The 24,224-nt window shown below is 43.2% G+C and overlaps 1 protein-coding gene across 4 annotated transcripts in view; it reads right to left on the bottom strand.

The window, feature by feature from the left end:
- znf512b (zinc finger protein 512B) overlaps window positions 1–23,455 on the bottom strand; it is a 44,322-nt gene extending 20,867 nt beyond the window's left edge. For 2 of the 4 annotated variants that reach the window (XM_076995057.1, XM_076995059.1), the window contains exons 1-5: window positions 23,185–23,455; window positions 22,505–22,690; window positions 16,153–16,278; window positions 1,269–1,348; window positions 817–945 (exon numbers count right to left, since the gene is read on the bottom strand). In XM_076995057.1, the coding sequence (XP_076851172.1) occupies window positions 817–945; window positions 1,269–1,348; window positions 16,153–16,276 (333 nt within the window). In that variant the 5' untranslated portion in view covers window positions 16,277–16,278; window positions 22,505–22,690; window positions 23,185–23,455. The other 2 variants (XM_076995060.1, XM_076995058.1) reach the window with 2 other exon arrangements.
- Between the last annotated feature and the right edge of the window lie 769 nt (window positions 23,456–24,224).

The raw sequence follows: 24,224 nt of genomic DNA, 5'->3' as shown, positions 1-24,224 counted from the left end.
GAATTCCCTTCAGTACCAGGAGATCTTGGAGGAAAATGTGATGGAGTCAGTCACAAACCTGCGGCTTGGGAGACGTTGGACCTTCCAACAGGACAATGATCCGAAGCACACATCCAAGTCCACTAGAGCATGGTTGAACATGAAAGGCTGGAACATTCTAGAGTGGCCATCGCAATCACCAGACTTAAATCCAATTGAGAACCTCTGGTGGGACCTAAAGAAGGCAGTTGCAGTGCGCAAGCCTAAGAATGTGACTGAACTGGAGGCTTTTGCCCATGAAGAATGGGCTAAGATACCCATAGGTCGCTGCAAGACACTTGTGTCAAGCTATGCTTCACGCTTGAAAGCTGTCATAACTGGAAAAGGATGTTGTACTAAGTACTAAAAAATAATGTCACTAGGGGGTTGAATAAAACTGATAATGATGTGAGCACAGTAAAGACATTTGTGGTTATTCCATCATAAATATTATGTTATGTTTGTCTAATTTATAAGTGCCTCTTTGATATAATTGTAAATAAGATGACTGAAATGATCAAAATCAATGTCAAACTGGCCAAAACACTTTATTTCAGTGGGGGTTGAATAAATTTGATCACAACTGTATGTCACTGTTTTATAGCTCAATTTACAGATGTATGTAGGCACCTTAGGTTTATAAAGAATTAGGTAGCCTCTGTCCAGTGGCTCTGAATAGTTCATGGCCACAGAGAAAGATGGACGTGCTTGTTTTGGTTGGTATGTCTTGGTGGAAAGGGTTGGAGATACGTGTTAGCAGTGTACATAAGCAGGCATTTGAGGGGGTTCTGGTCTTACCCCTTGGCAGCGCTGGTAATGGTACTTAAGCCCGTAAATACTGGGGAACTCCAGCCAACAGCCTGAACTCGGACACTTCACACGAGAACGACTCTTAAATTCCTCTTTCCACTGAACCATCATATGAGCCTACACGACATACAGACAGATCCACACACACACACATACATTCTTACAGTGATTAGCAACTACTAACGATTCACAACAAATTTGCACGCACAAAGCAAACACCACAAACTCCACAAACTGCACCAAGATCGATTTCTTCTTTCCAAAGTTAAACAAAGAGTTGGAAATAACAAACTCTCCCCTCCTTCCACACATACACACAAACACAAACTCTCTCACACACACATACACACCAACCCTCACTTTCCCTGACTGGCACGGACAACATTCTCCAAACGCAGCCAAAACCGAACACGAGTAGCTTTTTTGTCGCTGGAACTCACGGGGATACTGCGCAGGTCCTGCACGTCCACACGGGGGCGCCCTTTCTTCTTCCCCTCTGACCTCTCATTGCAGGAGGGACCTGATGGAGAGTCACACAGTGAGTACAGGCCCTGAAGAGTGAATGAAGGAGGTGGAACGGCCGGGCTAATCACCTTCCGGACGTGTTCTCTTCCCCTCCGTTATTCCTCACTGCACGGCTAAACAAGTTTTTTGTTTTGTTTTAGGTGCGAAAGTACCTCATGAATCTCCCTCCTCACCAGCCCTGTGCATTGATTCTGGTGGTGTGGGTGGGAGATTATGAAATACTGTTAGTTTAAAAAATGAAGATAACATGTTTGTATCCGTAAGGAAATTGACTAAATGTGTCTTTCTGTACCTCATCACTGTATTTTTCTTTTAAAATATTCCCCGTATTATATCCTTTACCCAGGGGTGTAACCGCAAATTCGGGGCCCTGTACACTCTCAGTGTCAGTGGGCCCCTATAAATGCCAGTAAATGAGATACATGAGCAAAATGGGCCCCTCTCCCTACTCGGGACCTGGGTCAGGTCAGGTCCACTTTTCCCCCCTCTACCACGCCCATGGCTTTACCCTCTCAGCCCAGCCATTTGAACACATGGTAAGTGATCTTGTTATGTGGCCACCGGTCACACTGAAGACATGTGGCATCACCTTTATCAAAACCAGTGTCTGACTGCTGTTGTCTCAGGCTCCAGTTCCAGGTTGCTATTAGTTACCATAAAACATGATCCAGACCAATGATTAGGTAAGCAGTTTGCTTTTAGTACGGTTGCAACAGCTGGACGCTACTTTGGAAAATGAGCCGTCAGTCTGGCTTGCCTCGAACTTTCTCATATGTCGTGCTACGAGCCGAAATATAAGGATTTCGCTCCGGGACCAGGGGGAGCGTAAATCATTCAACGCACAGAACAGCCGGCAACTACCTCCGTTGGAAAGGCGAACATCCGCGTGGAGGAGGGGTTAAAGGGAACGGCTGTGTTCAGGACGGAAGCCCGCGTTCAGCCCCAGCCCACAGAGTGCTGAACGCCGGCTGTGAACACCAGCGTACCAGCAGGACTTCTTTGTAGGAGTGGAGCTTTGCGTCTGTGACGTCTGTAACACCCTCCTTACTGAAAGAAACGCTTGATGATCTTTTCTTTCTTTTGAAGGTCCTTAGGTTTTTTTTTGGATTTATCAAAGTAAGCATCAAGTATCATAGTCTCACCTACTATAAATATAAACCTTAAAGTGCCCTCAGATCAGGAGGTAACTGGAAAACAGCAGAATTAGCTGGACCGAATAATTAACCTTATACTGCAGATTCGCACACCCGGTGGCCATTTTTAACATTTTTGACATAGTTCACATTAAAACTAGATATCTCAAGTTGTACATATAGGAAAATTATCATTCATGGCTCAAACTGAAGTAGGCAGTTGGGGGAACATATTAATACACTTCAGTATCATATTCACATAATTTGGTTTATTTTAGAGCCTCTATTGCAGATGCTAATATGCCAGGAATGTCACAAATGCTGACTTGAACTTGAACATGACTGGAATGTATATTCACATAGTTATTCAAATTAGGTATCAGAAATTACAATAAATTTCGCTAGGGTCTTTTCTAACAACACAGAAAAAATGGAGCAAATCCATGCAAGCATTGAAAAGTTATTCAGCTTTATCCAAGGTATGTCAAGTGCACCACACCCATGTCTAAATATGCCACACCCAACACACACCATTAGCCAACTAAGCTAACATGCCAACAAATTCCTTACACGAAACCGAGGAGCTACGACAAACAACAATGCTGCACATATTACAGCAAGACCAGAAAATTCCAATGACTAAATTTCATGTCCAAATATGAACGTTATGATATCATATTTATGTCCAATATAGTCCGACAGCATAAGCTAGGTTACCGTAGCCAACTCCGGTAGCATCCGACACGATACAGAGTGCTGCAGCACTCAAACGCTCTAAAACTGTTTATAATCTAACGCTTAGTTAATGTTTAGTATTAGAATATATATTTTGTACAATATCGCTTATGAAAAATTATCCATTGTTACTCACAGTACGTAGAATCGCGTCGTAGCCGGTGTACCGTCTTACTTCCGGGTTGGCGAAAATTCCGAAAATTGCTCATATATTCCACACAAAGTAATCCGTTTATGTTCAAAAGTATCCACAATCCGCATAAAAACGAACAAAATAATCCATGGCTGCTTCAGTTTCGCCGAACAGTGTGTTCTGGGGAGCTTAGCTTAGGTTAGCAAAGGGTTAGCTTATGTTGCTATGCTAGCGGCCGAAATTGGAAATGAAGCGCCAGTTTCCGAGGGCTCAATTTAAAAATATACTTGACCAATCATGTCATATGAGGGCTGGCTAGCTTCGGAAGGATGTACACTATTGGTTAGAACAGCTTTCAATCACTTCTGAGGCGCCAGCTTGTCTCTGTGGGCTTATTGGTTCACCCTCCCCCCCTCCCCTTCGCACCTCGCCGTGGGAGAGGTTGTAAAACCTGTCACTCAAAGTCACTACCCCACTTTAGACCAATAAAAACCACTCAAATCAAAGCAGAACCGCTGCAGCTTTGTAATGAGGGGTCAAATCAGCGTTAAGAATGCTTCTGTGACGCTTAGGGGGCAGATTTGTCGGAGTGTCTCATTCAGGAAGCGGATTTTGGAAAATTTTGCAGTGAGGTGAGCAAGCTTTTTAAGGTACTTAACCACAACGGATCTACGCTGTTAAGGTCTTAAATTAAAGCCTTATTAGTAAACGATTTTTAGGTGACAAAACATTAAGACATTTCACAACATAAATATGTTTTGTAAACGGATATGTCGGGAGACCCCCCCGCGGGGTGCACTTTTGTGGTCAACTTCAAAGCCGGATATCTCGCGATCGGCTGCACGTAGACGGCTGAAACTCGGTAGGCATGTAGATGGGATAGGAAATTTTGATTTAAGCGCTTTTGTTCGGAGATTCATTAATGTTTAATATGTTTTATATCGCCGTAAAGGAGCTGGGCCCGCCGGCGGGCCCACTAGGGGGCGCTTCTGCATAAGCAATTAAATTAAGTTGCAAACTCTGTCAAATAGCTATATTAATGTGCAACCAATTCTGTAAACAGAAACGCTCAATTATTGAGCCTGTGGAGCTCGTCTTTGCTGAGTGGATGATTACACACACTGGTCTTGCTGTTACAGAGTTCATCAAGGTTGCAGTATGTCCATAGACATGGTAGCAAGGTCGAACATTGTACAAACTCTAACCAATTATAAACTAAGAGTCCACAGAGAATCTCTGGCTTCTGGCTGCTTAGCAACTAAATAATAAGGACAATTACAAAATGGCTTCAATGAAATTAGCAAGAGGTGTGTGTGTGTGTGTGTGTGTGTGTGTGTGTGTGTGTGTGTGTGTGTGTGTGTGTGTGTGTGTGTATGTGTGTGTGTAAATAAAAATGACTGTGGATAAAGGCCTTTCACAGGTTAGAGTAAATCAAGCATTAATCAGCCAGGTCTCTGACACAGCACTGAGAGGACATGATCTCTGAGTTAAGACTTGCCATGCACACACACACACACACACACACACACACACACACACACACACACACACACACACACACACACACACACACTCTCTCTCTCTCTCTCTCTCTCTCTCTCTCCCTCTCTCTCTGGCTTGCTTTTCTCCTCTACGGCATACCCCTCTCCAACATCCTCCTTTCTTTCCATCTGCCCAGTCCCCTCCCTCTCCCTCTCCCCCACCCCACCATCCCTCCCCCTCGCTCTGTCTCTGTGTAAGGAGGGCAGGTTCCCTCATTAATGCTCCCCTCTCCGGCGCCATTAGCCGTCTCGTACATCACGGACGCTGGCCCTGCTGCGCAGCTCCGCCAGGGTGGTCGTAGGTAGAAGGGCAGCACGCCGACCGCACGCCGCTCTAATTACGTGTCACAGAGTCTTGGGCATCAGCTCCTTATTATGTGTGCGCTGCACCACACCCCCGACCCCCACACTGTCGCTGTGAGTGGGTGAAGCGGCTAGCGGTGGAGTGGAGTGAGCAGGAGACGGGGGCGGGGGCGGGTGGTGGTGGTGGTGGTGGGGGCGTATCAGGCCGTCGGTGGAGTAGCGACGACGACTGGAGGGAATGTAGCATGCGCTCCAGCCGCATTACACACTCCAGCCGGCCACGACGGGCCGCCTCGTTTACCGTGTTTACCATATGTCCTCGCTTACCTGACGCTGACCTTGTGTACCACGTATACCCAAGAATATACTCATTCTTCCCTGTGTGCCCCCCCCCCCAGTTAGTCCTCGCGGACCTCATCGTTTACCATGTTTACCTCTTGCCTATCTTTGTTTACCTCACTTACCACTCATTTATCGACATTTACCTCCAGCTACCTCTCACGAACCACATCGTTTACCACTTGTTTATCCTTGTTTACCATTAATGTATCCTCGTTTACCTCCAGCTCATTCATAACATTTACCACATGTTTATCCTAGTTTATTTCCCATAAACACCAAAGCCACAATCAACCTGCATACATCAATAAGAGAGCTACAAAAAAAAAAACAAATACCTGTAAATAAAGTTGCCTTTAAATCAGAGTAAACAAATCCAAGATGGTGTTGTTCGCTTTCTGGCCTTCCATTACTAAAACAACTTCAAAAGACACAGATGGCACTCGGAACAGAGTGTAGCATACTGAAATAGAAGGGTTTGTTGTGTTGAACTACATATAAAATGTCTGATATGTATGTTTAGGTAATGTATGTACAAAAATAAACAATCATTTCACAGATTACTGTAAAGCTTTAGTCAACCAGCTTCTCACATCTTAATTACTGTACATGCTCCTTCCCATTAACCTGGAGAATATCGTTGATATATATATAAAAAAACAAAAAAGTATTAGAATCTGAACAACTCAATTCCATTTACCTCAAACACATAATCAGTATGAAAATTTCCATATTGATCATCAAAGTATATTTTGCCATTATCGCAGTGCCTTAAAAATTATGAAAATGTTTTTAAAACACTAAAAGTCAAATAATTTCACCACCAGGATAGTTCAGTATTCACACGTTTTGCTGAACCTTTTCATTTTCTTTTGTAACACCAAGAATCAACTACTTAAATAAATAGTAAATTACTACTAAATTTACTGCTCATATCATAACTACATAAGCATGAAATCCAACATCAGTGTGCAGTATTACATTCCCTATTTCACCTGCTTGGTTCTGGTCTATGCGGCCAGAGACAGGAGAATATTGACTACTGACTTATTTTAAAAAGGCAGTAATCACCCACGGTTATGGGAATTATTAATAATTGAAAGGGTGCAATCATGGCGGAGTGCTCTACTGCTGTCTGTCATTAGAGTGGGTCCATCTGTCCTCCCCCCTCTGTGGATTCTACCTTGTCCCACAGGAGCCGTTAGCCGTTAGCCTCCGCCTTTGTCTGACAGGATTATTAAAAGCTGGAAGGGATTTCGACGCAAATCCATCAAATTCTTGTTGTTCTGATCCACCATGAAGTGCTTTCCGGTGGAATGTGCTGAAAGGTAGTGGTGTACAGTCTGTGGTCTTAGTCATATTGGCTGAAGGATTGAATGTAATGTTTGATCTTACCCAGAGGACGGAAGGAGAAGATGATACATATTCACTACAGCGCTAAAGAGAAGAGTCGCACCTAATAAGAGAATATGGCTGATGGCACATCGGTACCCATATGACACATATGGAAAAAATAAAACACAGACATAAACCATTGCTAAATTAAACTTGTTAATGGATCTGGTGCACTGGGTTGCCTTTTTTGTCTTCTTGTATGGAAGGGCATCTACTTACAGCTCAGCCAGGACACACACGCTTACACACACACAGTCTTGAAGACATGAAATGAAGGATCAAACTGAGCATGAAACTGAGTTTATTTCCTTCTTAGGAGACACAGGTCTTAAAAACATAATTAAGTAATTGGGTTCTTGGGTTTGTATGTGCATTTGTGTGTGTTTGCTGCTATGGGAATAAGACCAACTTGTATTACAGTAATACCTTTTGCTGAGTGTATATGAATTGCCTTACTGGAACAGACTCACAAGCGCACACACACACACACACACACACACACACACACACACACGCATGCTCATACAACTGAAGACCATTCCCAGTATCACACAGAAATGTTCTTCATAGTTTTGTAGCCATTTCCTGAGTTTTCTCTCATTCACTCCACCTACTACCCATTCACTTCGCAAAACACACATACACATACACACACACACACACACACAGACACACAGACACACAGACACACAGACACACAGACACACACACACACACACACACACACGTTTTGCTGAAGAAAACAAAGGCTACTTTCTTTTTTCCTGACTGACATCCACGGGTGTGTAACAAAGGCTTATATTCAGACTTCCACTAACACACACACAAACCAAAGCATGACCCAGTTATTTACAGCATATACACTCTCAAATTCACGTACCGTACATTACCATAAGAAAAACTTGCTTGCACACACACTCACACACATGTTGATGCCAGTTGTTGTCAAATACACCATGCCATCATGCAAACTTATGTTTACTACACTATGACAGCAATGTAAATCAGCACACACACACACACACACACACACACACACACACACACACACACACACACTCACACACACAGCCATGCTGTAATTTGTGAGAGTGTGAGGCCCTCCCAGCTGTCTCTAGCTACAGCTGCACATTGTTCATTTTCATCCTCAGTGGAGCAGGAGAGATGGAGGGGAATAGAGAGAGAGAGAGAGAGAGAGAGAGAGAGAGAGAGAGAGAGAGAGAGGGAGGCAGAAGTGACAGAAGAACACTGAGGGGAAAAAGATGGGATCCATAAAGAGGGAAGAGTGCGTGAAGATTTGGAAAAGAAAAAATGTGATACGAGGTGAGACTGAAATGAAAAAAGGCACGAGAGAAAGGAGAGAATGAGAGCCAGACAGAGAAAGAGAGAGAGAGACAGAGAGAGAGAGAGACAGAGAGAGACAGAGACAGAGGGAGACAAACAGGGACAGACAGAGACAGACAGATGCAGGGAGAGAGAGAAAGAGAGAGAGAGAGAGTGTGTGTGTGTGTGTGTGTGTGTGTGTGTGTGTGTGTGTGTGTGTGTGTGTGTGTGTGTGTGTGTGTGTGTGTGTGTGTGTGTGTGTGTGTGTGTGTGTGTGTGTGTGTGTGTGTGTGTATGGGGCGGGGGGTTGAGGCAGAGCAGAGTTCTGCCAACTGCATAATGATCTCAAATAACCCGGCCACTCTCATCTCCTGCAACGACTCCCTCCTCCTCCTCTGCTCTCACTAGCACTCAACAACAACTTCACACACATATACGTGCACAAAAGCAAGACACGCATCCACAGACAGGACCGACCCAATGCACACGCTAGAATTGCGAATAGTTTCTGGAGCACAATTCTGGATGCATTCTGGAGTTTGATTCTGGAGCGTTACAGCAATTACTGGAACTTGATACATGGCAGGGCAAAGGAATAGTCTTCTGCTCTTACAACAACGGACCCCTTGCGTCCAAACATATGGTGGATAACTAACAACGTCACCGACGGCTGTTGTCAGCATCTAATAGGCTTGGAATGCAGTACTATCATTTTGCTTGGTACCGCAGTTAAATTACTTGAGTTTGTACTATCACAAAAAGAAACTAGCAAAACTCTTTGTTACCTAGCCCAGTAAATTAAGAGTAAAAGCAAATGTTCTTAGAAAGTGGTAAACGAAGTAATGAAAGGGAATGCCATTGATATCACATCTGGTTTTAAATAATAACAAAATTCACTCCTGTTTGCTGGCTGCCATCTGCATTTGATTAGTCTTTTCAAACATAATAGGCTTTCATACATATTAAAAGCCAAAGCAAAGCCTGAAGAAACTCAAAGGCAAATATTTATAAATTCTTCGATATTTGAAGGGCGAATTTTAAGCGTTCGTGTGTGAATTTTGTTCTTGTTGTCCTTGAAAATGTGCACAGCTGTGCAGGTTCTTATTATAATCACTGAACTGGTGGGTGAACTACTGTTGCCGTGGAGAAACCCACAAAGCGGCATGACAAGCTTCATCTTGAGTGTTTGTGTACTGTGTAACAGATGCAGATAACACATTCAAAAGTCAAAGAAAGGCTCTGGTCTCTCTCTCTCTCTCTCTTTCTCTCTCTCTCTCCCTCTCTCTCTCTCTCTCTCACACACACACACACACACACACACACACACACACACACACACACACACACAGACACACACACACACAGGGTCCTTTGTGCAAGTTTGGGGTGAACCGAAAAACCTCAACATATGCACACAAGCTCAGACACAAACACAAATCAAGACAGACGTGTATGAGTTGAAAATGTCTGCTCTAGCCTTTTAAAACCATGTAATACCATTAGCAACAGCTGGACACAGCAATATCTCTCTCACTCTCTCTCAGTCTCCCACTCTTTCTCTTGTTTTCTTTCATTCTAGTTCTCTCTGTCTGTCTCTCTGTCTTTGACTCTCTCTCTCTCTCTCTCTCTCTCTCTCTCTCTCTCTCTCTCGCTCTCTCTCTCCTTCATTGTTCCAGGGTCACTGCAGTAGTGACAACTCCTCCCTGCTCCTTTGGATTTCACCCAATATAAGAGCAATGATGAGGTCACAGCTGTGCAGGAGTGCTTATCTGGGTGTGTTTCCTCTTTCTGTCCGTATGAGGGCAAGTTCAAACAGAGCCGTGCAAAGCATGAACTACGTGTTCAACTACACGTTCAACTACACGTTCAACTACGCGTTCAACTACGCGTTCAGCTACGCGTTCAACTACGCGTTCAACTACGCGTTCAACTACACAATCATCCACCTCCCACCCTCCATCAGAGCCCTTCATCCAAAGCCACAAAAAATGGATCCGCCAAGGACCATGTTCCACATCTGAGGTAAAATTAAATATACTTTATATATAGCTACAACTCTACCCAAAATAATGACGGCACAATCTTTGTACCATGTGTCACAAGCTGTCGAACAACTAACCAGAACTCTAAATTGAGGAACGGTTACTCGCTTATAGACTCTCGCTCCTTATTTTGTCCAAAACACTAATGTAATAAATGAGCCACAGTGGCTGATGGTGGTGGTGGGTCGGCCACTGGAGGGGGAGGACACCAGCGTTGCGCAGGGAACCAGCCTGCAGTCTGGGAGGCAGAGGGGGTGGCACTGGATTCTTGGCATCGCCACGCCAATCTAGATGAGCAGAACAAACTGGGTTTCTGAATGGATTCAGATTTCTGCAGCAGTGGTGATGCAGAAAGGGAGAGAGAAGCGCTTTGCGTGTGTGTGTGTGTGTGTGTGTGTGTGTGTGTGTGTGTGTGTGTGCGTGTGTGTGTAAAAGAATGAGAGGATCACATTCCCCTTCTCTCAAACTCCGCCCCCTCCCTCTCCAAAGAACTGGCTCCCAGCAACTCAGCTGAGTGTTAATATGTTCTCTGTGAAGATGAGGGCTTCACTACGGCTGATCTACATGTGAGATCTTCTTTGACACCACCAGAGCTCGGCCAAACGTCCAGACCCCTTTTGCATCCCAATTCACTGCTTTTTATGACACTTCATCAGCCTTATTAGTTCCGGTCATCTACCAAAGTTGTGGAAAAGTCTCAATATGCAAATGAATATGGCTGTAGAAGACAGATGAAGATGATCTCTTAGCACTTAGTATACTAATGAATAAACATGTCTGCTCATATTGGCCCTGCTGGGCTGTCTATCACTGAGAGAATTGATTTCAATATACTCTTACACATGCACACATGCATGACCTCTGCATTAGTGATACTCACTGAGATATGCATCTTACTGTAAAAGCTACTGCATCCCCAGATAGCTGCGAGCAGCGTCAAATCAGGGCTGCGAGGCTTTTAGGCTCTAGACTCTCATCTCATCCTTTCAGTTTCTCATTCGTTCACTTCATGTCATTGTGGTTTTTGCTTCATCGTTATATATTTTAGCACATTTCGTATGTGTTTTGTCTTTTTGGCCATGTTTCCTGTTTCACTAGTGTGAAGCATCTTGAGATAACAGTGCAGCAAAAGTGGACTATATGTATTAATATTCGTATTGCCGTTATGTTATTAGTGACAGTAATAAAATGCTAAATGCTAAAATGCTTTACTAGTAATAAAAAAAAAACTCCCAGCCAACAGTTCCCATATGACAATATGCTCATATGCCTTTATTCCGTAGTGGCCGTATTTCATTGTAACTTGCAACCATGTTACTGAGAAACACCCATGCACACACACACACACACACACACACACACACACACACACACACACAAAGACTCACACCCCCCCCCCCCCCCCCCCCCCCCCCACACACACACACACATACACACAGACATGCAGACAGAGAGAGAGAGAATGTGCATGTTTATCTGTTTAGAGGAGTGTGTGTTTATATTGGCAGGCAGCTCTCATCAGTGATGACAGAGTGGGCGGAGCCCCAGCAGCGAGCAGATGGATGCTATGCGGTGGGTCAGAGTCGAGCCGTGTTGCCCTCGGCGACCTGGCACCTCAACTCCCTAGGACCGCAGCATCGCGGCTGACCAATCACAGCACAGTAATTTATGTTCAGGTTCTAAATGCAGTGGTGCTAAATATTGACTCACACAAAGAAACAGACATCATTTATATCTGAGAAGCAGAAGCCCATATGTTGTGACGTTGGGCTCTGTAGATAAGGTACCAGAGAGTGCTTAGGGAGTCTAACAACATACCCTGTATAGTGAAGAAAAGATGAACGCTATTAACCGCTATTAACACGGCATTGTTTCACAAAAACACATTCGTCAAACACCATGCTCTGCAGGAAACTGCATGAACACTTACTCTGTTCACAAATAATACTGAGAGTCTTGAACATTTTACCATTAGAAAGAGCCGCCTCTCACATGTCTTGTAAGCCGAACAAAGAGTTAACACTTTTTTGCTTTTGTGAAGCAAAAAGCAATTCACTTCACTTTGGACACCAATCTGGGGGTTTTTGTCTCTGCCATCACTCTGATGTGGAGAAGGGCGTCACCTAACCTGTGTCTGCAGTTATGGCCAGAGAAAGATCAGACATCTCCAGTCCTTCACGATCAGAGCAGCTGCCGGTGTATGTTGCATGTGCACAAGTGCGACAACAACCTCAACATTAGGTAATGTAATCGCTGAACTGAGTTAATCTGCAAGGCACGCGTCATCGATATTGCCGCGTTAACGTCTAAGTAAAACTAAGGAGTAAAGTGAATTAAGGTAAAATTAAGGAGTAATGCGAATTAAGGTTCAATTTATGAATAAAATGAATTAAGGTGAAATTAAGGAGTGAAATTACAGCTGGATTTGCAGTGATCAGTCTGGAAACTAGTAAGTATAGGACAAAGACAAAATGAACTGGATGATCGCAACTCTACTACAACAAGAAAATAGGAAAACACTGACATTCATCATGTACCATTAATATTAGATGGGTCTACATTATGGATATGACCAGATTAGTTGTGAAAAGTATTGATGCATATTCAGTATATTTAATACAGATATTTAGGATATGGATTATTAGATGAGAAGAAATGCTGCTTAGAATTAAGGCAAACGTGTAGAGGCTGGTTGTTATGGAATTGCTGTTTTTTCCCCTCATTTTAGTGTATCCTATTATTCAAAATTACAATTAATGCTGTGATGTTCCTGCAGTATTAAAACTAAAAAGACTTTTTTCTTAAATTGCAACTCCACAAGAGACAAGAAGATTAACTGTAGGAGGTCTTTCTGCTGACTGGTCAGTTGATTTCCAAAAGGAAGTTGACAGAAGCAGGAAATGAGGCAGAGGAAGAGGTGAGAGACAGACTGGTACGATCACAGCAATGACCGTTAAAACAGCATCTCACTGTAACCTTATGTTACCTCCTTCAGGCAGGCGGATCAGAAGGACAGTGCAACACATGTAAACGATGAGCTGGTGTTCAAAGTAGTTCCTCTGAATGACACTCCTTACACAAAGCAGAGCAGGGTGAATGTTTAATTGGCTAGTCGTGCCTCCATGAAACAGAAGATTTCAAAGGTGGAATATAATCAACTGTATAACATCTAGGAGTCTAATTTACCCCAGAAGTGTCTTGATTCTTGAAAGCAAGAAAACTAAACATTCTTGAGTTTTAAGAGTCAACAAACCCCAATGAAATAAGGAGAAAGAGTAAACCATGTTTCAAAGCAGCTCAAAAGACACAAAAATCCTTTGTCAGTCACTTTTCGCAACATCCACACACACACACGCTTAGCCTGCTCACATTCTTACAGCCAAACATTGGTTATGGCGGAGCTACACTGAGACCACAAGTGCAGGAACACCGCGCCATCACCACTGCCGAACTCCCTCCCAGACGCTTTGTTTACATGTTCAAAAGCAGTAGCAGCACCCACAGACCTAGTCAGGAAACTCAGGAATGCAATGTCTCCTTCAGCCAGTGCAATTCAATTCAAAACACTTTTCAGAGAGAAGTGACAGGCTGAACCATGAAAAACCTGAAAAGCCCAGATTACACAGGCGCGTTAGCTGCTAAAAGCCATTCAGCCTTTAGTAGGGCATTGCAGAAATGTTTTAACCTAATTTCCAATGCTCATTTTCACAATAATAATGCTCCAGAAAAGGTAACAAACAGTCTCTTTAAGACTGTTAAAAACCTACAAAATAATGAAATGGTTTTGGCATTTTTAAGGGTTTTAATTGGCGCCTGAGTGCTACATCACCAATGGCAACAGAACAATACTGACGATGAACGTTGTCCACTTTGCTACTAGCCATCGTTCTTGCTACAGAGCACATAAGCCTGTTAGCACATCACCATGGCAATGGTGAGAGGCCATCAATAAAAACACTGTTAACAGTATAATGTCTGTCAATTAATCAATTAGCCCCCATGCACAGTTGAATCAATTTGCCACACCACGGCTTCCATCATTTATTATGGGCCAAAGTGAGCTTTGCACTGCCACACTAGATAGCAGCACAATCCCTCAGATCCACTTACGGTCACTTCAAAATTATGGCCACCGCAAGAAAACATTGCAGCAATATTTTGGAAGTGTGGGTGGGGGCGGGCGGGGGGGGGTCATACACACTTCCGAGGCGAGGGTGGGCGGAGCCTGCACACTCAGCACTAGACGTCCTGGTGCGGAGAGAGCGAAGCGGAGGCCGGGGCGAGCAGAAAAAGGCCTCCCTGCCATTCACGTGCCCTCCAGCACCAACAGCACAGCCTGCAGAGACATCACTCTGCTCCGTCACGAAGACGAGCTGGGTTCACCTCCTGCCACACCGATGTCTACTGGGCGGCTTTGTCAAGTTCATCTATACAGAGACAGCTGTCCGTACTGACAGTGCCAGGGATAACTCGGGTTATCCATCTAACAGAAATAAATATTAACACACTAAGGAACAGACGCATTTGAATTCTTTGCATTTATGACATGGTAGAGATGATTATATTACGTACAAGATCAGTATGGCCTGAGAATGGATGATATCTTGCAGCACAAGCTGAAAAACTTTTCAGTGTGAAGAAACCTTCATGAAATATTCCCCAGAGAAGCAAATATCAACCGGCCAAAATTAAAAAACCGCTGTGGCGACCCCTAAACGGGAATTGCCGAAAGAAGAAGAAGAAGAAGAAGAAGAAGAAGAAAATTATATCTCATTAAAAAAACCTCATCCATTCAAGTGTTTATCACCTCTTTTCAAAAGCAGCTTAGAACTGCTTCACCTACACTGAAACTGGAAACTCAACACACTAACCACTTATTCTGCCACACTGATTCAAACTGGAAACTGAACACACTAACCACCTATTCTGCTATGAGGTTGCCTCAGCAGGCGTCCACTCACATGCCCTCACCAAATTCTGACTTCATCTATAACCAAAGGAACCAGGAAACCAATCTCAGATGAGCAAGGAATCGCAAATCCCCTCAGCCACCAAGTATGTCACTGGCATGTTTTGTGTGTGTTTGATTCTGGTCCAAAACGTGATGACAGCTGTTCTTGAATGGCTCATCACTGAACACTCTCGGTCTTTTACTAAACTGCTGTCAGATCTGTTGCGCAAAATGACTCCATACTGCATGTGAATATGTAGAGGAAGACCAAAGACATTCGTATTTACCGCAGAGCCAGTCATTTATGTAACAGCAGCCATATGGAGGACATTTCCTGGTGTCACCATAGGACAAAAAAAAAAACTGACACCCTATGAAAAGGGTCAAATGCCTTTTTCTGTAATGAGACAGTAATCATTACCTGTCTTCAGCATGTTGGGGTGACACCCCTAGTCATAAATGTAAGTATAATATCAGGTACACAGCTGACACCACATGAATTATAGATTAGACTGAATTATATATAGACTGAAGTCATTCAAACATTTTAAGGCTTCAACAAAAAGACAACAGTAACTGACAAACACAGGAATTTATTCCAATTGCTGATAAAACAAATTTTCGCAATTAAAGATGCCACATGCTTTTACATCAACACAGTTCCCTAGTAGTTCGGTTTCGAATGGAAGTTTGGAACGTCACAGCTTATATGTTGGATAAAATAAGAGTCATGTTCAAAGTTTTGAATTTGGCATCTAAATTACTTGCACAGAAACTACCTGCCAGGTTATATAACCTGCATGGCAGTCAATGTGACAGCATTTGTCAGCCATAAATATCAAAGTAATCATTAGCGAAAATGAAAAACAAGGTTTTAAAGCAATACAACATCAGTGGGACTCACCATGATTGTCATTTCCAGTGCCGCCCATTCGGGCCGTTTCGGGGGGGTGAGACTGTTTGGGTGAACGTCCTTTTGGCATGCCCAAGGTTGGCTTAACTAAGCGGGCACCACTGGAGGTGTCCATGCCTGTATGGGTACACACACACACACACACACACACACACACACACACACAGAATTTACATGCTGAAATCAAATGTGTCTACAGTAAAAGACTGACCGGTGGATAGACAGATATGCAAGAACATACAAGCAGACAAACAGACACACCCAGGCATAAAGACAGACTAGACTGACAGTCAGATGCACACACACACACACACACACACACACACACACACACACACACACACACACACACACACACACACACACACACACACACAGCTCTGAGGCAGTTGTCACTGTTTATCTAGGGTACTTGGTCGTCTAGTCACTCTTGGGAAAATGATCAATTGCTGTGTTTCCACTGGGGTGGTTTTCCAGGCCAGCCATAGGTACAGAGATAAATGGGAGTGATGCCCACTTACCCATGTTGTTCCTAACAGGACATGATAACTACAAAACACTTCAGAATGTGAACTTGTCCTGTATCCTCACTGCTGAAAGAGAAAACACAGACTAGGCTAATAGCTCACACACTGTGGAACAAACATTAGTCTCTACCACCTACCATCAACCTTTGAACTTGATACACAACCCTAACCTGGAAAGCCAAAAACACTCCCCACTCTGTTAGTGTACTAGAGCACTCAGACAAAGCACTCCCCACTCTGTTAGTGTACTAGAACAGTCAGACAAAACACTCCCCACTCTGTTAGTGTACTAGAGCACTCAGACAAAACACTCCCCACTCTGTTAGTGTACTAGAACAGTCAGACAAAACACTCCCCACTCTATTAGTGTACTATAACAGTCAGACAAAACACTCCCCACTCTGTTAGTGTACTAGAACAGTCAGACAAAACACTCCCCACTCTGTTAGTGTACTATAACAGTCAGACAAAACACTCCCCACTCTGTTAGTGTACTAGAGCACTCAGACAAAACACTCCCCACTCTGTTAGTGTACTATAACAGTCAGAAAAAACACTCCCCACTCTGTTAGTTTACTAGAACAGTCAGACAAAACACTCCCCCCTCTGTTAGTGTACAAGAGTACTCAGACAAAGCACTCCCCACTCTGTTAGTGTACTAGAACAGTCAGACAAAACACTCCCCACTCTGTTAGTGTACTAGAACAGTCAGATAAAACACTCCCCACTCTGTTAGTGTACAAGAACAGTCAGACAAAACACTCCCAGCTCTGTTAGTGTACTAGAACACTCAGACAAAGCACTCCCCACGCTGTTAGTGTACTAGAACAGTCAGACAAAGCACTCCCCACTCTGGAAGTGTACTAATACAGTCAGACAAAACACTCCCCACTCTGTTAGTGTACTAGAACAGTCAGACAAAACACTCCCCACTCTGTTAATTTACTAGAACAGTCAGACAAAACACTCCCCACTCTGTTAGTTTACTAGAACAGTCAGACAAAACACTCCCCACTCTATTAGTGTACTAGAACAGTCAGACAAAACATTCCCCACTCTGGAAGTGTACTAATACAGTCAGACAAAACACTCCCCACTCTGGAAGTGTACTAGAACAGTCGGACAAAACACTCCCCACTCTGTTAATTTACTAGAACAGTCAGACAAAACACTCCCCACTCGGTTAGTGTACTAGAACTGTCAGACAAAACACTCCCCAATCTATTAGTGTACTAGAACAGTCAGAAAAAACACTTCCCAATCTATTAGTGTACTAATACAGTCAGACAAAACACTCCCCACTCTGGAAGTGTACTAGAACACTCAGACAAAGCACTCCCCACTCTGTTAGTGTACTAGAACAGTCAGACAAAACATTCCCCACTCTGGAAGTGTACTAATACAGTCAGACAAAACACTCCCCACTCTGGAAGTGTACTAGAACAGTCGGACAAAACACTCCCCACTCTGTTAATTTACTAGAACAGTCAGACAAAACACTCCCCACTCTGTTAGTTTACTAGAACAGTCAGACAAAACACTCCCCACTCTGTTAGTTTACTAGAACTGTCAGACAAAACACTCCCCACTCGGTTAGTGTACTAGAACTGTCAGACAAAACACTCCCCAATCTATTAGTGTACTAGAACAGTCAGACAAAACACTTCCCAATCTATTAGTGTACTAATACAGTCAGACAAAACACTCCCCACTCTGGAAGTGTACTAGAACAGTCGGACAAAACACTCCCCACTCTGTTAATTTACTAGAACAATCAGACAAAACACTCCCCACTCTGTTAGTTTACTAGAACTGTCAGACAAAACACTCCCCACTCGGTTAGTGTACTAGAACTGTCAGACAAAACACTCCCCAATCTATTAGTGTACTAGAACAGTCAGAAAAAACACTTCCCAATCTATTAGTGTACTAATACAGTCAGACAAAACACTCCCCACTCTGGAAGTGTACTAGAACACTCAGACAAAGCACTCCCCACTCTGTTAGTGTACTAGAACACTCAGACAAAGCACTCCCCACTCTGTTAGTGTACTAGAACAGTCAGACAAAACACTCCCCACTCTGTTAGTGTACTAGAACAGTCAGACAAAACACTCCCCACTCTGTTAATTTACTAGAACAGTCAGACAAAACACTCCCCACTCTGTTAGTTTACTAGAACAGTCAGACAAAACACTCCCCACTCTATTAGTGTTCTAGAACAGTCAGACAAAACATTCCCCACTCTGGAAGTGTACTAATACAGTCAGACAAAACACTCCCCACTCTGGAAGTGTACTAGAACAGTCGGACAAAACACTCCCCACTCTGTTAATTTACTAGAACAGTCAGACAAAACACTCCCCACTCTGTTAGTTTACTAGAACAGTCAGACAAAACACTCCCCACTCTGTTAATTTACTAGAACAGTCAGACAAAACACTCCCCACTCTGTTAGTTTACTAGAACTGTCAGACAAAACACTCCCCACTCGGTTAGTGTACTAGAACTGTCAGACAAAACACTCCCCAATCTATTAGTGTACTAGAACAGTCAGACAAAACACTTCCCAATCTATTAGTGTACTAATACAGTCAGACAAAACACTCCCCACTCTGGAAGTGTACTAGAACAGTCGGACAAAACACTCCCCACTCTGTTAATTTACTAGAACAGTCAGACAAAACACTCCCCACTCTATTAGTGTGCTAGAACAGTCAGAAAAACACTCCCCACTCTGTTAGTGTACTAGAACAGTCAGACAAAACACTCCTCACTCTTTAAGTGTACTAGAACAGTCAGACAAAACACTCCCCACTCTGTTAGTGTACTAGAACAGTCAGACAAAACACTCCCCACTCTGTAAGTTTACTTGAACAGTCAGACAAAACACTCCAAACTCTGTTAGTGTACTAGAGCAGTCAGACAAAACACTTCACACTCTATTAGTGTACTAGAGCAGTCAGACAAAACACTCCCCCACTCTGTTAATATACTAGAGAATTCAAACAAAACACTTCCATCTCTGTTAGTTTACTAGAGCATTCTGCCGGAACAGGATCCGGGAACTCTTTAATTTTGAAGCGTGTGTTCCGGTAATTGTCTGCTTCGATCTGGTAACATTTTATGTTGTCCGCTGTTTGCGTTCCGGCATCATTTGATTTACAAATTAAGCACTGATTCAGACATAACACTCCCCACTCTGTTGATTTACTAGAACAGTCAGACAAAACACTTCACACTCTATTAGTGTACTAGAACAGTCAGACAAAACACTCCCCACTCTGTTAGTGTACTAGAGCAGTTAGACAAAACACTGCACACTCGATTAGTGTACTAGAGCAGTCAGACAAAACACTCACCCACTCCGTTAATGTACTAGAGCAGTCAGACAAAAACATTTCACACTCTGTTAGTGTACTAGAGCAGTCAGACAAAACACTTTTCAATCCATTAGTGTACTAGAGCAGCCAGACAAAACACTCAGCACTCTATTAGTGTACTAGAGCAGTCAGACAAAACACTGCATACTCGATTAGTGTACTAGAGCAGTCAGACAAAACACTCTTCACTTTGTTAATTTACTAGAGCAGTGAGACAAAACACTTCACACTCTATTATAGTACTAGAACAGTCAGACAAAACACTCCCCACTCCGTTATTGTACCGGAGCAGTCAGACAAAAGACTCCCCACTCTGTTAGTGTACTAGAATGGCAAGTCAAAAACACTCCTCACTCTGTTGGTTTACTAGAGCAGTCAGACAAAACACTCCACACTCTGTTAGTGGATTGGAGTCAGACAAAACTACTCCATACCCCATTAGTGTACTACAGCAACAAGCCAAAAACACTCCCCAAACACTCCCAGTGCAGTACAGTGGAGAACCACTACTCTGTGTAGTAATGTGTACCTCCAGGTTTGGGCTCTGACACGCTGCACCTGCTCCCCATTACTTCCACTTTCTCAAAGGCTCTTATCCTCCATCACCTCCGGTTCTTTAGCAGCAAGCAGCTGCATGTGTAGGCCCTGCTGGGTGACCATCAGACTGCCCCACAAGGGCATGGTGTATGGTAGCCAGTAGCTCCCCAAAGACTAAAACAAACCAGGCTGTTTATAACCAAACTGCGGTTCCTTATGTATTAATGTTGTTTTATTCGCTCGTTAAGTTGAGGGTTCGTATTTAAGCATTTGCTAGGCTTCAAACCATCTCCATGTTTACTTGAACGTTTATATGCACTTATTCTTCCGAATATTTCCTCAAGAGTCCAGAAAACCTTATCCCCCACAACACAATTTATGAGATTCTGTTATTCTTTTGTATATAACAAAGAGTAACCAAACCAATTAGAGCTTCTCATATGCTTCCACTGTTTTGTGGGTAAGAACAACCTCACTCCATTCTTCAGCTCTCTGGCAAAGCTATAAGGTCACCACTAGGTTGTCATAAAATTACCAAATGGGCCTTTAAATAACCAACAATCTAATTTGTGGCACAAGGTCGATACTTGTGCTTGTATTTATCAAGTGTCAAGATTCTGTAGTCTCTTTTTGACACCTCTGTAACTCTCTAACCTTAAAATACAATACTACAATATCACTACAGCAAGGTGAAAAAGGTATAACTTTGTAGTAATCAATGCTGATTTTTCATTAAAGTTAAAGTTAAAATCACACACACACACACACACACACACACACACACACACACACACACACACACACACACACACATACACACACACATGTATTATCTATGCTTGTGATGATTCTATATTGATTCAAATGATAGTTTGACATCATAACTCCAACCATAACTCTAACAGAGTTAACAAACAGTTTAAAGGAAAAGTTTAGGCACATTTAGACCTTTGGAATACAGCTTCCAGACACCAGACATATGTAAAAAATAAAAATAAAACAACATCGAAAAACCAGCAAAAGTAATTTTTACTATATTTGTGAAGACATTAGTATCAGCACAATCACATAAACAAAATGGAGATCATGATATTTCTCCACATCAGTGCTTTGTTTGTTTATTAGCAATGGAGCGAGGGGCAGACAGACAGAGAGAGAGAGAGAGAGAGAGAGAGAGAGAGAGAGAGAGAGAGAGAGAGAGAGAGAGAGAGATGGCTTTTGACTGGGAGACTAGACAGCAGCAGATAGGGAAGAAAAGCTAGCACTTCCGGACGCCTCGGGTTCCCGCTCAACGCGAAACCACAAGCAAAGCACTGAGGTACTTTATCAGACAGACGCCAGACCACAAGCTAGGCCCCAACACTACATCAGACAGAGCAGCCGCCTGGGTCTCGGCAGCGGCGTAACCGGTCGGGGACACACCAACACGCCCTGGAGCCCCACTGAGCCATGACCACACACCTAACCCACATGAAAGATCGACAGGTCTTGAAGGTATGAGTGATACAGAGTGAAATTATTTATAGCAGCAAGACTTTATGCATTTCTGAACCAGCAGCCTATTTCAGAAGAAAAAGAGCAATATGAAAAGCAGCTGTTAGGACTACGTGCCATGGTATTTGGGGAATTTAACACATACGCATCAAAACTCACTTTGAAATGGTGCTGTGTGTGTGTGTGTGTGTGTGTGTGTGTGTGTGTGTTGTGTCTTATCAATGTCTGTGTGTGAGTGAGGGTGTGTTCTGTGTGATGTTCATTCTTCAGAGCATTAGTTACATCGCTTTGTTTTAATTACTTATACAGGGTGCCCCACAAATACACTCCTAAATGACATCTGATATTATTGAGCCATTATCCACAGACTTCAGCGCTTTACTTTTGGAAGGCCACACCTACCTGAAAAGCTGGAGCCACCCAACACGAGCGGCCGGGTGACCCGGGTCACCCACGTGGGGTCAGGCTATAGCCTAGTCTTCACTCACTGCCTGTTGATGTTACATGGCAATCACACCTGTCTTCCCGTGGTCGGGTTCGCCGCGGACGGACAGTCGTCACGGTCGGTAGCCACACTCACAGCCCCCGCTGTGTATCCGCGGTAGTAGGAGGAGGAGGAGGGGAGACGAGGAAGAAAAAGAAGAGCAAAGAGGAGGAAAGAAAATGCAAATTAAACAACCCGAACACTTTCACCTTATTTCCAGAGTCTGTTTCGCTGCTCCTCTTCATTAATATGTAAACCACGAGGTCTCTCTTTAACCCCAAATCTCCTCTTTAAAAACGAACTCGAGACGTGTTAAAAAAAAGACATGCAGCAAAGGTAGAGACGTCGCCGACACCTTAAAGAAAATATTAAAATACAAGAAGCTTTTATAGGCAGTGAAGCAAAATGGCGACTTTAATACGAAGGAGGAGTAAAAAAATCCTTGCGCTGTAGCGAAAGGGAGGCACAAAAATATGTTTAGTGCAGTAATTTTCGACATCTACGAGAGAGTTGGCTAGAGTAAAAGAATTGAAAGCGATGGAAGACGGTCGGAAAGGCACCGCGTCGTCCCATTTCGGCGCAGTCTTCGACTCCTTACCTCGGGATTATGCCTATTTTTTTATACGGATATTATCTTCGCTGCCGTGTACAGTAATAGCCTACAGTATGGGTGCTGGGTCATGCGCGTATCCACTCCACCTTTGACAGCTGTAACTACAAACTGGAGGCAACTTGCAAACTCTCGCGTTATTATTATTATTAGGCTGTTTTTAATCGAGAAAATAATACTGGTATTTCTGCTTAATAAGCGCCTGTGTGAATCTAAGCGTTTGATGCGCCTCGACGTAATGCCGTTCCCTCATGACGAAGAGGGTTCGGCTCAGTTCTGGGGAGCTAGCTGGCTAACCGATATAACGTGGTAATGTTATTAAACGTCTGCAATGTTATGTGTGAAGGACAACTTTACACACGACAGTTGTTTGTTGTAAACTATTGGTGACCACTGTTTACGGTCATTATACCTTGCACGGTTCGTATTTGACATTATTATTTTACCATTGGAATTCTAAGACATTGCGTGTAAGTTCTGAATTGTTGACTTCAAAAAAACCTCCATCAACTGGCAAAAAAGAAAATAAAAAAAATAGTCTCCGAGCAGATATCATAAATGTCAGATTAGAGAATACTTTTATTTAGTTGCTTCCAAGTCTATAACCCAGCTAAAAAGATGTCACATTAATGGGAATAATATAGTGCTGTTCTTATTCCATGTCTGTATGTTTGTTTGTTGTTTGTTTGTATTGTTCCTGTCATTGTTAATGCTGCCGGTCTGATATCAATAAATGGACCTAATATACCATATACTACTTAATCAAGTTATATAACTATGGTAGTAAAACCGCAGTAATCGTAGTCAAACTTGCAGCATGCAATCATACAAGATCATAGTGCTCTTTATGATGACCCAATAAGCGACAGCGTATGACCCATAAATTGATTTATCCTCCAACCATGACGTAATCTGCCCAAACATTAATTACCTACCGAACCACTAGGGGAGGCCAATGACTGGTTTTGGAAAGCTTGTCAATGTAGAGAAGGACACTTTCGATTTTCTTATTTATCAACGACTTCTCA

This window comes from Brachyhypopomus gauderio, unplaced genomic scaffold (assembly GCF_052324685.1).
Source record: "Brachyhypopomus gauderio isolate BG-103 unplaced genomic scaffold, BGAUD_0.2 sc175, whole genome shotgun sequence".
Lineage (NCBI taxonomy): Eukaryota > Metazoa > Chordata > Actinopteri > Gymnotiformes > Hypopomidae > Brachyhypopomus > Brachyhypopomus gauderio.
The sequence above is the reverse complement of the archived record's forward strand: the minus strand, read 5'-3'. Positions and strand labels throughout refer to the sequence as shown.